The 16,708-nt window shown below is 39.9% G+C and overlaps 1 protein-coding gene across 4 annotated transcripts in view; it reads right to left on the reverse strand.

The window, feature by feature from the left end:
• Ncoa2 (nuclear receptor coactivator 2) overlaps positions 1-16,708 on the reverse strand; it is a 258,130-nt gene that overhangs the window by 14,402 nt on the left and 227,020 nt on the right. For 3 of the 4 annotated variants that reach the window (XM_042665840.1, XM_042665843.1, XM_042665842.1), the window contains 8 exons: positions 16,412-16,622; positions 13,899-14,105; positions 11,081-11,296; positions 8,572-8,698; positions 5,129-5,294; positions 2,868-3,146; positions 2,612-2,689; positions 757-991 (listed from right to left, as the gene is read on the reverse strand). In XM_042665840.1, coding sequence (XP_042521774.1) covers positions 757-991; positions 2,612-2,689; positions 2,868-3,146; positions 5,129-5,294; positions 8,572-8,698; positions 11,081-11,296; positions 13,899-14,105; positions 16,412-16,622 — 1,519 coding nt within the window. The remainder of the gene's footprint in view (positions 1-756; positions 992-2,611; positions 2,690-2,867; positions 3,147-5,128; positions 5,295-8,571; positions 8,699-11,080; positions 11,297-13,898; positions 14,106-16,411; positions 16,623-16,708) is intronic. The other variant, XM_042665844.1, reaches the window with a different exon arrangement.

The raw sequence follows: 16,708 nt of genomic DNA on the forward strand, positions 1-16,708 counted from the left end.
ACACTGAAGAACAAATCAATATGAAGTAAACTAAGAGGTCTCCCATTATGGTTTCCATATAGTACTTCTCAGAATTACCTCTTGAGGCGGGGAGGGAGCACCTGGGGAGGTGGGAGGGAAGGGATGGCAGGGGAAAAACAAAGGAGGAGGTGACAATGCTCCATAGGAAATGTACTCATTACCTTACTCGTGTAACTGTAACCCCTCTGTACAGTATTTTTACAATAAAAAATAATATATAAAAAGAATTACCTCTTCATAATGTAATCCATAAAATCTTATTTTTCAAAAGCTTTAAAAGAGTAACTATTATGTATGTTTATTCCATTATTAAACAGTTTGTATTTCATCTATTGATTTGTTTGAGTCAGTCTCAGAGGCATTCAAATATAAATAGAAATATATGTGCACTGTGTTCACAGGCATTGATTAGAACAGATACACTCATACACATTCACACGCCTGACAGACAGACACATACACTCTACACATACACACTTACTTCGGTCATTCTTAAAGTAAGACCTGCACTCAGAGAAAAGGAGGTACCTGAGCTGAGAGCCTGGAAGGTACTGTGCTGGACTTGGGGACTCCAGCCAGGCCCCAACTGTCCTCCCAGGTTTCCTATCATTCCCTGGTTAGCCAGATTCATCTGGGAGCCATGCAAAGAGCTGTGAGAGAGGAGCTGTGACCCATGACTGGGGGACACTGGGGAGAAAGGACTGGTGAGAGGTGGTGGGGATGTGAATCCAGTACCGTAGTTTGGAGGAAATGGAAACTGCTGGGCATTTGCCTGGGGAATCCGGGGATTGCTCATGGTTGCTGGTATACCACTAGGAGCCACCATGCTTGGTGTCATATTCAACCCTTGTCCTCTCATCATCAAAGTTCTCTGCTGAACTTGCTGTTGCTGATGCATTTGTCTCTGTCGAAGATGCTGGTTTAGGATTTCCCTCTGTCGCTGGGCCAGCATCTGTGCATTAATAGGTGCCTAGATCAATACACAGAGAAGAACAATAGAATAGATCCAGATTAAAAAGGAAACCAATGATACTGTCTCATGTACAGTTACTTGGAAAATAAAATTACATAGGAAGGAGAGACTACTTAGAATTGAATAACTGCTGATTAAGTATGTGAGTTAATTTCTACACATACGATGATTCTAAAGTCCTGATAATATCCATTTACTCATTTTGTGAGAGTACAGGTAACTAAAGGACTTCAAAAGAACACAGTGTTTTTTTCTTTTTTGCCAGTCCTGGGTCTTGAACTCAGGGCCTGGGCACTGTCCCTGAACTTCTTTTGCTCAATGCTAGCACTCTACCCTTTGAGCCACAGTGCCACTTCTGCCTTTTTCTGTTTATGTGGTACTGAGGAATCGAACACAGGGCTTCATGCATGCAAGGCAAGCACTCTACTACTAAGCCACATTCCTAGGCCCACAGTGTTTTTTATAGGAAGACTTTGTTTTGTTTTTGGGTCTTGTTATGTAGTCTAGACTAGCCTTAAAACTTGCAATATTCTTGTCTTCCATATATCAAGTGCTGTGATTATAGAGTATGCCACCATGCCCATCAGAAGATTGGTAGTTTGTTCAAGGAATATTCAAAAGAATCAGTCATTGTGCCAAACGGTGATACGGTACTCCAGTTGCAGAAAGGAAGGAAGCACAAGAAGACAGACAGGATAAGGGAGGCCAGGACAAGGAAGGAGGAGAAGAGGCACACATGAATGGATGAAGGAAAAAGTACCAGTAAGAGGGATACAGCTGTTTATGTTTAAGAAGATTTAGTCAAACTTTTTGTCATTTGTGACTTTTATATTTGTAAATCCACTTGCTCACTAAAATTTATTTGTTAACACCAAAATCATAGCTTATGGCACCATTATAGCCATACATGGTCACAAAAACCTTGGCAAATAATTTCAGATGCCCAACACGCACATCACTCACTAAGGTGAAGTGAGATAATACTTTTTCTTAATGTTAAGAGACTGCCAAAATAGTTTCATAATATTCACATTGGTCTTTCTGTTGATGATTTTACTGTTTAAGTAGTCATTAAGTATAATAAAGAAATGCTGTCCGCAGTTATGAGGTATAAAACTCTGATGTGCTTACCTCATGGTGTTTAGGCTTCAGTTACAGTTTATTATCCAAGAGTTCAATGTTAATGATACAATATACAGACAGACAGACAGACAGACACACACACATACATGTCTTTGAACAGAAACTCACATAAAACAAGTTTATGTATTGGCTGACTGGCTGAGAGCATTGTGGCCATAGGCTTGTAGGATCCAAAGCCTTTTCTCTTCCCAGGGCAATAGCTTAGCACTCTCTAACTCAGTATTGGCAGCAACTTTATGAAATACAAGTAACTTTATGTAATACCAAGAATCAACTGAAGCTGGCAATAAAGATAGCTGCATCTAGAAGAAACTAAAAAAGTGAGAGTCTAAATAGATGGGACAGAGTAGAACCAGTATGTTGATGTGGATCTTATGGCCTTTTTAGGCCATAATCTGACTCACATTAGCAAGGAAGAAGAAATGACAACAGAATTTAACATAGTGAAAGTAGATGCCTAGTCCGCTCTCTTACCTGTGTAGGTACTCCAGGCCTCAGAGTTAGGTTCACATTTGAAACATTGCTGATTTGATTCATAAGTGGCTGGCGATTCTAAACACAGATAGATAGGAATCAATACCTTTTTTAAACAGAACATATTTTACTTTCAATCACCTTTTTTCAGTAACTGCCCTGGCTGACCCAGTACCGGCATATTGTTGGATATACAACTAATCTTCCTGTGTTTCCACCACCATCCCAATGCTGAAGGCCCCATGGAAGAACAAACCTGCTGTGCTTGGAGGCGGTGCTGAAGCTGTAGTCTCAGTTGATTTGGCTGGTTCTGCACTAGGCCTGTAGGTCTGAGGCCTGGTCTGGGCTGCATACGGAGCGCAGCATAACTAGGCCGCTGTCCCATGGTGTGGAAGTTTGCATCTTGCATGGGAGTATAGCTGCCCTGTGCCATCTGGGCCTGAGATGCATACTGCTGTGGGAAAACAGGGGCCTTCTGCTCCAGCATGATGTTGGAATCCTGACTTGAGAACTGTTCTGGATCTACTGCTTGGCTCTGAGGAGAAAGCCCCAATGACAAATAAGTAGATAAATAAATGAACAATGTAGGCAGGGACAGGAGGGGGAAACTGGGGGAAAACAAAGGAAGGGGTGACACTATTCATCAAAGAAATGTATTCATTACTTGACTTATGAAATGGTAACCCTCTCTACAATACATTATTATTATGAAGAAAATTATATATAAAAAATAAACAAGGCCACTAAAACCAGCACAGTAAATATAAGGCTGTTTTCTCTTGCTCATACATTTGAAGCTGTTTACCTGTACTTACTACAAAAAAGTATCATTAGCTAGACTCCACATTTCTATGTTATGATATCTGTTTGGAAGGTCCATTTATACAAAGACAGAAGCAGGGGTTGAGAGCCTGACTTTCAGCAGTCCTATTCCCAAGTGAAGGGAGAAATGAGTCACAGCTACAGAACACTTCTCTTCACCCCATCAATCAAAGCCAGTCACAGACATGAGGTTCAGATAACATCTAAAAGTGGTAAGTTTGTGTGTGTGCGTGCGTGCGTGCGTGTGTGTGTGTGTGTGTGTGTGTGTGTGTGTGTGTGTGTGTGTGTCTGTCTGTCTTTCCTGGGGCTTGAACTCAGGGCCTGGGCACTGTCACTGAGCTTTTTTTGCTTAACGCTGATGCTCTATCACTTGAGCCACAGCTCCACTTCTGTTTTTTTGGTGGTTAACTGGGGATAAGAGTCTCATAGACTTTTCTGCCAGGACTGGCTTGGAATGGCAATCTTCAAGAGCTTCTTCAGTAGCTAGGATTATAGGATGAGCCACCAGTGCTCCACTACTCCCAAGGACATTTAAACATTTCCCTTAGACAAACTCAAGGATAATTAATCTGAAAAATTAATCAGATAATTAATCAGAATGTTAAATCTAACTGACACTAAAGGCAAAGCCAGTTAGCCACACAGCAAGTAGTTAACCTCCATTTTCCTTTTTTAATTTACTTCAGGTTACCCATGTAACCTCCAGTCATATCTTTCCCTTATGCTGTTTTCAGTATGAATCGACAAGTCTGAACTCCCACTTAGTCTGTTAAACAGTGGGAATTATGACAAGACTATTTTTAATGCTTAAGAGGCATCCGTAAAACCTTCCTCACAGACCCAGTGACATGCCAGACATCTAAGATGTACACTGGACCTTGGATAGTACTTTATAGCAAAAAGAAATAAAGATGACTCATGCTGAGTAAAGAGGAAGAAGTGACAAGAGCAGGATGGATTTTCTGGGTCACTCATCCTACAGCGAATCAGGAAGTGCTGCTTCATGGAACGTGGGTGCATGTGGCTAGCTTTAGAAAGCACTGTGTATTTTCTGATACTGTAAGCTATTTATATCATTGCTACCAAGTTCTCTCAAAGCAGAGGCATGGGTTTTAAAAGTAACAAACTAATTGCCAGGAGAAGAAAAGGAAAATAAGCTAAGACTGAGTAACTTTATAATTTTCTCATTTGTTTAAATATCTCCCAAATTATTATGGGCCCTATGTACATAAAGATCAAAATGATTAGTAAGTTGTAGTCACCCCTAACCTCTGCTTAGCTACCTGTAAAGGATTCCTTTACCACCAACAGCCACCTACACCTGCCCACTGTAAATGGATTGTTCATCCTAGCTTCCCTTCCAGGTGAAGGGCCTAGGTCACCGGGCAGCTAGGATCCTTGTACTTCCTCTGTTCTCTGCTCCCTGTGTGTCCCTCCCTGTCAGCAAGAGTGAACACGAGGTGAGCTGTGCTTGAGTTTCTGCCCTTCTGCCCAATAACACAAATCCTAGGTTTTTTCCTGGGCAAAAGTTTATGTGAGAGTAAAGGAAAGAAGGGAGAACAAACAAACATAGCCATCCTATTGGGAAACAAAAAGTATACTGTAAAACCAACGGAAGGTTACATGCAAAGAAAGGAAAGAGCAGCATCTGTGGCTGTCAGAGGGGATGGATCCCCTGCTGTTTTGGGTGCCTACCTGGCTGACCAGTTCTGGTATTCCCAAAGCTCTATCAATCTCCTCAAGGCCATCAAAGTTCCTCAAGGCCAGATAAAGCTGGTCCAGGAGGGCTCCCTCATCACTCGGGGACTCAGATGCAGGATGTGGACACAGCAAGTCATCGGGAGAGCTGCCAAATGGCTGCCTGCAAAGAGACAAACTTCATCTTGAGCTGATTGATAAGCTAGTCAGCTTCCAGGGTCTCTGCAATAAACTCCCACACCAGCCCAACAGAGAACAAAATGACAATCTAAAATAAAAGATACATTTAAATATCCACACAAATCTAGGCACTTGTAGGCATGATTTTGTTCCCATTGTCTCCACTTCACATCTGACAAAATGGATGCTTAGGTTTTCCAGGTCCGAACATCTGCTGGAGATTCTGAAGATAACTCTGAGAGGCTGTGGGTCAGTGTGAGTCCTGGTACAATAATCTGCTCTCACGATTATGTAGACATCTATTTAGTATACACCAAAGGACTGTGCTGACTGATTTCTCAGGATTTTTCTACAGGAGGCTATGATGTACATGTGGAAAGAAGAGACTTTTTTTTTCTTGATCTTAGCTGCAGCTAGATTAAAGCTGACATGACTGATAAGGACATTGCCTTGTCATGCATACCCAGAACTGGCAAATATTTATCAAAGACCCTTAAGGTTGACCACCAAGACGCACATTAGAGATGAGATTGTAAGATAATTTAGGGGTAAAATCATAACACTACTGCTGCTGGCTCAGGCCCATAATCCTAGATATTCTGGAAGCTGAGATTTGGAGATTGTGGTTTGAGCCTAGCCTGGGCAGGAAAGTCTGTGAAATGCTAATCTCCAATTAACTATCAAAAAGCCAGAAGCAGAGCTCTGTTTCAGGTGACAGAGCACTAGCCTTGAGCAAAAAGGCCCAGGGATAGCACGTTACCCATGAGTTCAAGCCCCAGGATCAGCACACAAAACAAACAAACCCCTCTTCGCTGTGCAAGTAGTGTACACTTGTAATACCAGTGTTCAGGAGGTAAGGGCAGGAGGATCACATGTTTCAAGATACTCTGGGTTACAAAGACCCTATCTAAAAAAGAAAAATGCTTTTATTTTTTATAGTATTTTTTTTTTTTTTTTGCAGTACCAGGGTTTGAATTCAGTCATGCACTATTTGATAGGTATGAATTCCATCACTTGAGCCATGACCCCAGGCCCAGAAGAGCTTTTCCAGAGTGTGAGTTACTTTAATACTGAAAGAGAAAATGATACTTGTGTTTTGCTAATGGTCTGTTTTATATTCTTTTAATACTATATAATACTATGAGGAAAATAAACACTGTAAGGACAACCAAAATATTTTTTTTTAAATGCTGGTCCAGGGGCTTGAACTCAAGTGTCTGAGCACTGTCCTTGAGCTTTTTTTGTTCAAGGCTAGTGCTCTACCACTTGAGCCAGAGCTTTACTTCCTGTCCAGGCTGGCTTTGAACCACGATTCTCAGATCTCAGCCTCCTGGTAACTAGGATTACAAGTGTGAGCCACTGTACCCAGGTGCAAACTCATTCTTAAGTGAGAATAAATTAATCAAAGGATGATGCTGTCAGCTGAATCCAGTTCGGGATTTTTAAAAAATTTAAATTGATGGCTAACTGGAGATAATCTTGCTGATTTGTCTGCCTGGGGCTGCCTTGCAACCTCCATTCTCAGATCTCAGCCTCCTGAGTAACTAGGATTATAGGTTTGAGGCATAACCTTTATATCAAGAAAAATATGTTGTATCATGGCTTGGTATTAGAAATTTGAGTATAATTTAAGTTATAGTGCTGCCCTCAGAGACATTGTAGCTGAATAACTTATGAAAAAACCCAGACTTCTAGTGTAAACTTAATAAAAACAATAGAGTGAATATATTATTTTCTTCCTTTTGAGTAATTAGAAATATAGTTACAAGCTAGGTGGCATCTAACAGATAAATGTACCATTAGTGAGGACAAACTTCAGAGGGAAAATGAGGAACATACACATATACCCCAGGAGGCACTTAGCACTAAGGAATGAGAAACTACTCATTAGCCGCAACAATGTGTACCATATCCACATCTCTCTCTCTCTCTCTCCCAGATACCTCCACTTTGTGTGCATCTGTGGAGCTAGGACTGGATCCCAGGCCTCTCACGTGCCACGCACCATGCCCAGCTGCTGTGCTCCACCTCAGCAGAAACTTACATGTTCCTTTTCTTTGTGCCAGTACTGGGGTTTGGACCTAGGGCCTGAATACTATTGCTTATCTTTTCACTCAGGTCTAGAGCTAGAAGTGCTAGCATCACATGGAGTGTTCTATGTGTACTGGTGCATGCCTGTGGTCCCAGCTACTTGGGAGATATAGGTGGAATGGCTGGCCTGAGCAAAGTGAATAAAGGTAACTAAAGTCAAAATAGCTAGGGGCATGGCTGAAGTGGTAGAATGCCTGTATAGCAAGCACAAAGCTTTGAGTTCAAACCCAGAAAAACAAAAACAAAAAACTCCATGAACCTATAGAGAAATAAAATTCAACATATATCAAATACAAAGCAGGATGAATATATAACTCCATGCCTAAACATGCAGTGAAGTAACAATGCAGCAAAGTCAAAAAATATTTCAAAAGCAATTAAAAACTGGACACAGTAATGGATATCCAGAAAATCATGGTTTGAGGCTACACAGCAAAAAAAGTTAGCAAGACTCTTCTCTCTATTAATAGACAAACGGGCCGTGATGGCACACACTTTGTCAAACCAGCTATGTCTTAGGTGTAAGTGAGGTAGAAGGATCGTGGTCTGAAGATAGCCCTGGGCAAAAAGCAAGAGGCTCTATTTGAAAAATAAATCAAAAAATTACTGAGGGCATGGCTCCAGTAATGAGTTCTGAGCATGGATAGTGACCCTGAGTTTAAACCCAAGTGCCTTCAAGAAAAAAAAAAAATAGTGAAAAGCAATTAGAAAAGAAACAAGTATGCTTACAAAACCAGAACAAAAACTCAACCAAATTTGATCATATACTATCTTTCCTTTTCAAAATATTTTTCAAAAGGTTGATGAAAAAAAAATCTGTTTTTCAGAGGATGGTATTTAAGATCCTCCATAAATCTATTACTAATCTACTGATAAACCTTATTTTACTGTCCTTTATTGTTTCATTGTGTTAAAATACAGATAATATAAAACAATGATTTCCTATTACTCTAGACATACTGTGTTGCTACTATAACCTGTTGGGCCCTGCACTGCTGCTTTGCCAACTTCACTGGCCCTTTAACTTTCTCTCAGATGATCTGTTCTGAATACATGAACATTTGTCAAGTACCTATTCAGAAGGAATTCACTTCAAGTTTAACTATGATAAGACATACAGAACTCACAAGTGCTTTTCTGTCCTGGTTCTCCTGGTGTGCAGGACTTACCTGTTCTGGTTGGCGAAAGATGCTTGGTCTATAGGCAGGATGCTCTCAGGCCACGGGGCAGTCTGATTGGGAGGAGCTTGTTGGCTATACTGAGCTCCACCCATGTTCATCTCTAACTCAGATGGACCTAAAAGAGAAGGGGTACGGGGAACACTTGAAACCTTACATCTTGTAATCAAGGTAGTCTCTATTTCTGCCATGGTATAACAGAAAGGGAAATATCTGATATATAGAAAATGGAAAATATAGAAAGAATAATTATCTAGGTGAAAGTTAAGAACATAAAATTCTGCTCTGAGTAGAAATGAAGGTTAATAGCATCTACTTTAGGGGATGTCTAGATTAATAGCAACAACAGACTCCTCTATACTTTTAAAGATTTTGTCCATGTGTGTTGTATCTTACTGTATCTCTAAGTAATTTACTGAACTGGAAATTGAAGCTGGAAAGTAGAAAAAAAAAGTACTAATTTATTTTAAAAAGTCATAAGAATATATATATATATATATATATATATATATATATATTTTTTTTTTTTTTTTTTTTTTTTTGGGGTCCGTTCGTGGGGCCTGAATTCTGGGCCTGGGTGCTGTCCCTCAGCTCTTCAGCTCAAGCCTAGCATGCTATCACTTGAGCCATAGCAACACTTCCGGCTTTTTTTTTCCTGCTTATGTGGTGCTGAGGAATCGAATCCAGAGCCTCATGCATGCAAGGCAAGCGCTCTACCACTGAGCTACCTTTCCAGCCCCTGACTATATGTTAATATACTCAAGATTTTTAAAATGAAAAATATAAAAAGAAATCCCAATCCTTTTACTGGCATTGCTTTGCATTTTTATAAAGTGCTTGGATATGTGGACTAATAGAAGAGAGGAGGCCCTCCTCCCTGCTTCCATACTACTGGCTGTGCTAATAGCTGCCAGCAGGAACTTCTGGTATATTCTAGTGGCCACCTGAAGGAGCAGAAAAGCAAATAAGACACACTGTATCTGATGAAGACATTTGGGCCTTGCAGATACGCTGAAAGGCACTGGGTATTGTGCTGTTCTAGACTATCTGTGCCTATATGCTTTTGCTAATTGCACTTCAGTTAGTTCTCCTAGAAGAGTAAGGGCAGAGGAGATGGGGGAAGACAACTCAGACATGCTTCTCAGAAGTTCTCTTATAGGCTTTATAACTAAGGGATTTTTTTCTTTTAAAATATGGGGCAGGACCTCATTATGTAGCCCAGGCTACATAGAACTTATGATAGTTCTATGTCCTGCCTTTAGTCTCCCAAGTGCAAGGAGTACGTGTGACCACTTCTGGCTAATAAAAGCTTTTAAATTATATTATGATTACCTGTAGAGCTCCCTCCGACACAGAAATTTTCTGTTACGTTCATGTCTTTTTTTTTTTTTTTGGTTGGTCATGGGGCTTGAACTCTGGGCCTGGGCGCTGTCCCTCAGCTCTTCAGTTCAAGGCTAGTGGTCTACCACTTGAGCCACAGCGCCGCTTCCAGTTTTCTGAGTGGTTTAATGGCGATAAGAGTCTCATGGCCTTTACTGCCCAGCTGGCTTTGAACCGCAATCCTCAGATATCAGCCTCCTGTGTAGCTAGGATTACAGGTGTGAGCCACTGCTGCCCAGCAATTTCATGTCTTTTTTGAGCTTATTAAGAATCAGAGAGGGGCTGGGAAGGTGGCTCAGTGGCAGAGCGCTTGCCTTGCATGCCTGAGGCCCTGGGTTTGATTCCTCAGCACCACGTAAGCAAAAAGAAAAAAGCCGGAAGTGGCGCTGTGGCTCAAGTGGTAGAGCTCTAGCCTTGAGCTGAAGAGCTGAGGGACAGCGCCCAGACCCAGAGTTCAGGCCCCACGACCGGACCCAAAAACAAAAAACAAAAAACAAACAACTGGGGCTTGGATGTAGCTCAGTGGCAAAGTGCTTGCCTAGCAAGTGTAACGTCCTGGGTTCGATCCCCAGTACCAAAAAAAGAAAAGACAAAAAACAAACAAACAACTTTTTTTTTCCATCTAACCCTTAGCTCTAGGTAACCACACTCTACTTTCTATATTTGTCTAAGCTGGATATTTCATATAGATGGTGCTATGAAATATATCAGGCCATTATTTTTAATATCATGTAAACTATCTCTAGGTTGAAGTCTAGTGATCCCAACATTATGTGCAATGTTTATGGGCCCCTGCCCCCTCAGTGAGGATCTGGGAGAGTGTGATTTAATAGCCCTGGTGGCATCTGAGTTCCTGAGAGGTTTCTGATGATCATGAAGTTAGAAACTGGCTGTACTACTCAATGAAAATCATATATATAGCATACATAAAGGTATTTAGTTTTCTTATATACCCAGAAAATGATTCTACATATAATGCTAGTAAAATCCCACATATGGCTGCTTCACAGGAAAGACTACCTGAACTGTAATCCAGGAGCACGTCTGAAAAATCTTGAGATCCAAAGCCTCTCTGTAGGAAAGAATAAATCTGAAGGCAGTGAGCACTGCACTACCTTACCTATATTCATGACCTGAGACTGAAGCATCTGTCTTTGGCCAGGCTGGTTGTTGGGTCGCATGGGGATGCTGGCTGTTGGGTTCCGAATCATACCTCCTTGGATTGGCCGGTTCATAGCACTGGTGGTAGCAGCACAAGTGACTCTCACAGGTGAACTCTGAGGTGCCCATTCCCCAGATGGCATGGTGGGCCGGGAAGCGTTGCTACCAATCATTCCTGCATGCAAGCCAAAGGAAGCTGAGAAATGCATACACATATGCTGAAAACATAGAATAGACAGCAGAATCTTACTCTTTACAAGACAATCATTTTATAACCCACAGCCCAATAGCTAACACCCTCACTGCTGCAGATGTGAAGTGACAATTACTACAAAGTTTTCACAACATAGGCCTGCCACTCTTCATAGTTCGGAAAAGCAGTTAAAATTGTTCCCATATGTACTTAAGAGACAGGTGCTGTGGCGGGTGGATAACCCCAACTTCCTTCCTCAGGAAGTGAATCATATTAGCTGCTATACACGTCAATGCTTTGCTTTCCAAAAGGGAGGTGAGGCTAAGATAATCAATACCCTGCTTATAGACCCAAATCACAGAGAACATTTCAAAAGGCCTATACAAGGCTTCAAAATCTTACCACCCTTTTCAGAGTTTTAGAATTTGGTAAGCTTCAAAATTTGCCTGGCATAGCCTCTAAGTAATGAAGAAATTAAAGGACCTTTCTGCTTTACTATAGTTCTTCCTAAGTCAAGACAAAGGAATCCTTACTATTCAGTATCCTGGAGCACTATATTCCTAATAGTACAGATCTAGTTGGACCAGAACAGACTTATGGAAATCCTTTTACACTTAAGATTTTAACAGGTATATGACCACACATAGATAGCAATGCAAGCAAAACACTGCCAGGCAGGATCTTGGCCTGGTACCTAGGATGCTGCCAATGACCAGGATTAGCCAGGACTTGAACTTCTGAAGGGAAAAGCCCACCAATGGTGAAGCTTTCTTTTGAAATGTTTAATTCTGGGTGTTGAAAATCTTTGCTTTCAAATTCATGGCCTGCTGTCATGTACTTTAATGTGACCAACAATTAAAAATTGAGTATGTTTAACAAGTGGCAAGGATATGGATTGAGGAAGTTTCTTCACTTGTGAAATGAGAAATATGCTGAGAATGATAAAGAGTAATTAGACTTAAAATGTGGAACAGTATTAATATTTAAAAACAATTTCAAGGTTTGAACTATACAAAGGTATGTTTCATTTTCCAAAAAAATCTAACTAAATACTATACCAAGACTAGAATGCATAAGGGAAGATTATTCATAATTCAGTAATAGTAGTTTAATACTAACTTGGGTAGTTCCATTTTAGTCTGTTTTGGGAAACAGAATGAGGATAGTAAATACCTGCTATAGCCTGGCCACCACTAATTTCTGGACTGGCCAGATATAGGCATATTACCAAATTTCTTTGTTAGATTTATACAACTCAAAGTTGTCTGTGTTCTGCTAATAAAAAAAAAAAACACTTGCTAAAATATGGTCTACTTTTATAAAATTTTTAACAAATCCACATTCTAGTTTTAATCAGACTTCATTTATCTTAAAATCAGCAAAGTGCACTGTATTTATAAACTGCTATGTTGAACTGAAACCCCTTTGTACAGCTACTTAAATAAAAAAATTAAAAGAAAACAGCAAGGTGAATATGATGGTTTCCATAAGTACATAAATTAATGATACAGTCAGTGCCTGGAATATAGTTGAGGCAACCAATAAGTATATGTTGATGAACTCTTTTGATCTAGCACAGTTCATGTTTCCCATGAATTGTGTGAACTAATAATTGAAAATAAAAAGCCCATCATCTTCCCTTAAATGGGTCTTTTATGTTCAGCTAACGAAATGGCAATGTATAGGAATTACAGACTAATCTAAAAAATAAAATCCTAGAATGAAAATACAACTGTTAAGTTCTTTTTATAATATCCATTTCTATGCCTTTGTGTTGAGTATCTCATTGAGGCAAAGGAAGAAAGACACAGATTGTGGGCAAGTCTTAATAAGAAAATTCAGTAATCCCCCGTATCCATAGCAGATGTTGGAGTACAAGAGGGTGTGGCCACAGCCACTGCTGTGCCATAATCTCTGGCTTGGGTTAGAAGGCACTCTGGGACTATGACATCTGCTGCACAGTGACTATTACTTAGGATTATTACTTAGCAGACTCCTGAAAATTATAGCAGGTTAAGATCTGAATCAGACAACAGGAAGCTTCTGTATCTTCAGAACTGAGGCTCTAGATCTGAAAGTTATTATTGGGCTAGGGAAATGATTATTTAAAGGTTCTATATTTCCTCCAGACTGAGTCTTGCTCTAATGCCCAGGCTTGTCTTAATCTTATGAGTCAAGTGATCTTTCTGTCTCAGCCTCTTCAGAGACTGGGACTGCAGACATGTACTACCTAGCCTGGCTAAAATTCTTTATCTTTAATAAAGTTTTTGGGATATCAACAGATTATCAATGGAAACTAGTAATCACCAATTTATTTTACAGATACCTAACCAGAGTATTAGAAGTAAAATAAGGCTAGGCTGGAGGATTACTTTTCAGAAGCCATAGTAGAGTAACAATCACAGAATGGAATGGGTTAATTTATTAGGATGGTTTTCACTCTCACAGAGACTCTGTAGAATTTTTTTTTACTTTTACACGTTAGTTTCTAAACAGTTTGATGGCAAAATTCTACTAGTTCAATGTGGATCAAAACATTCAGTCAACAACCCATCAATAAAATAGCAGTGCATTTGCCCCTTACCTGTGCTACTGTTCCCTAAGTTTCCTTGGTTTCCTATCATCCCTTGGTTACCCATCATTCCTGGCTGAGGTATCACTGAGTAAGGACTATTGTTTCTGATTGGTGGGAAAGGTCCAGCACCAGTTGGGCTTTGCAATGTGATGTCAAGTGGTAAATTCTGGTTTGGCAATAACCTGCCCAGTTGCCCTGGTCGTGGGTTATTAAAAGCTAAGGAGAAAACAAATGAAAATTGAAGGTTAATATAGAATGGTGGAAAAGAGTATTCACAGTAGTAGTTTTAGGGAAAATGTTACCTGTAAAATAACGAAGATATGCAAACCAGGGACCAACTACCTACACAGAAGACAAATTTCACAAATATATGCAGTGACAAAGTGTAGATATGTGATCTAATCAGTTCTCTTATTTGTGACAATCTTGCAAATATAAAAATAAAAAGCACATGTGTATTATTTATACATTTTTCTCCCAATTTTAAGTTTTAATATTGAACTGCAGAAGAAAATCATTAATATGTTTTTTCCCCCATGGTATGTTGTACATTATTAAAACCTAGGACTAGTGACTTTTGAGGGGTAAGGTGTGAAGATAGCATCTCACTATGTCAATCAGGCTGGCCTCAAATTTAACAATCCTCCCTAGTCTACTGGGTTAGAATATAATTTCTTTCCTTTCTTTTCTTAGTGCTAGTTTTGGGACTTGAAATCCAGGCCTGGGTGCTGTCCCCGGGCTTTTTTGTTCAAGGCTAGTGCTCTAGCATTTGAGTCACAGCTCTACTTTCAGCTCTTTTTAGTGGTTACTGGAAATAAGTGTCCCATGACACTTGGGCTGGCTTTGAACTCAACCTCCTGAGTAGCCAGAATAACAGGTGTAAGCCACTAGAGTCCAGCCTAAAGTGCAATTTCCTAATCTGACTTTCCTTGGATTAGAATTAAAAGAGGATATTCTCATTGGAAGATAAAAATCTTTACATATAAACTGTGTTATCTGAAGCAATATTAATCTGAAGGTTATTATTTTAAGTTAGCTTCTTTAAATTCTGAACATATTTAGATAGGAAATAACTTTTATAGCTAGTTCACAAAATTTTTTATGTTCTAAGCATTACACTAATTTCACACAGATAATCTATAAGGTAGTGGATGTTAAATTTTCATTTTCAGAGTCAATTCAATAAAAAGTATCAAGTATTTTATCTTTTCTAGATTATATATAAACAGTCAAAAATCGTAAGAAAAAGTAATTTCTTACTAACCCACAGGAGAGAGAAAATATTTGGAAGAATTAAGTCTGCAAATGGAATCAACACCTGAATCCCATTAGGAGATACAGGTAGAAGGGGAGTTATGTGTCTCCTTCCAGCTCCTCTCACTGTCTCTTCACAGCAGAAACTATCCAATGTGTTTCTTTTTCACTTCTCAATTCTTTGACTTGGTAATCTCACTGGTCCATCATTAATTCTCCACTCCCCAAGAAAAAGTTTGAGAGACAACAAAATAAAAACTCCTCCCCCCACCCTGCCCCGCCCTTTCAGAATGGTCAGGAATCATTTGAGACAATATATAGTAGTTCTTGGCTGGTGGTTTGAGAACAAATGTTAGGCACCAGCCAAACCAATTGTGTTTATGTGTGTGCGTGCATGCATGCGTGCCAGTACAGGGCTTAAACTCAAGGACTTGCACTCTCACTTGGCTCTTCTGCTCAAAGCTGGCAGTCTTACCACTTGAGCCATACATCCATGTCTGGCTATTTGCTGGTTAAATAGAGATTAGAATCTCATGAACTTTTCTGCCCAGACTGGCTTTGAACTGTGATCCTCAGTGTGTCTTCCGCACAGCTAGGATTATAGGTGGTCAAACCATTTGAAGAAAAAAGCCACTCTGTTCACCAACACTAGAGGTTATCTATCAATTATGGTCCTGCTACAGAAAAAAAAAATTCCTCATTCAAAAATATCAGAGATTATCAAGGTTTTACCTAAGTAAATAGTTTTTAATGATTACCTTTAAAAGTTTTAAAAAAAATGATGAAATGCATTTTATAAATAAAATGAATTAAACGTAAGATATATGACAAATTTCTATATAAAATGTATTTTGAGAAGCATTTCCCCCTTCCCTTCCCATCCTCTTTTGATTTTAGTTTTTGAGACAGTGTCTCTTGGCCTTGTAACACAGCTGGTCTCTAATTTATAATCCTTTTGCCTCTGTCTTAATAGAATTAAGGTTGCCATTGGAGCACAGTAGCTGAAATGAAGGGAGCTGTGACAATCAGCTGAGGAACTTTATCAGTAGGTCAGGCTTGCTACATGCGCAACATGGATCACACTACCCTCAAGAAAAAGTCAGGGAGCCTTGTTTACCAGACTATGTTCTGAACACTGTTCCTGGAAAAACTTGACAGCAGATGGTGCTATTTGATCACAAAACCCTTGATATGCGTATATCAGACTTTAAATTGAATAGTGGTTACATAGGAATTTCTTGGTAAACCCAGCAACATCTCATACTCACTGCTCTGTGAAATTCGCAATGCTGTTTTCTGGGCTCCAACAGGTGTAACAGGGCTGTTTTCAGCTGTGAGTTGCATGAGGTCATTGATGATGGCTTGCTTGTCAACTGATCCAGCAGGGGCGCCCGGCCTCGTGTCTGGGAAAAGCTGTGGTAATTGACTATTCTGTAAATCATCCAAAATCTCCTCCAAGTTGTCCAGTTCACTGCCAGGCTGCAGTCAACAAACAGAAGAGTTCATCTTGGCACACTCCAAGAGTAGGCTCCCCAGGCTCAATAGCAATTACACACCTACCTGAG

Source organism: Dipodomys spectabilis, unplaced genomic scaffold (assembly GCF_019054845.1).
Source record: "Dipodomys spectabilis isolate Male_0828 unplaced genomic scaffold, ASM1905484v1 ptg000015l, whole genome shotgun sequence".
NCBI classification, from domain to species: domain Eukaryota; kingdom Metazoa; phylum Chordata; class Mammalia; order Rodentia; family Heteromyidae; genus Dipodomys; species Dipodomys spectabilis.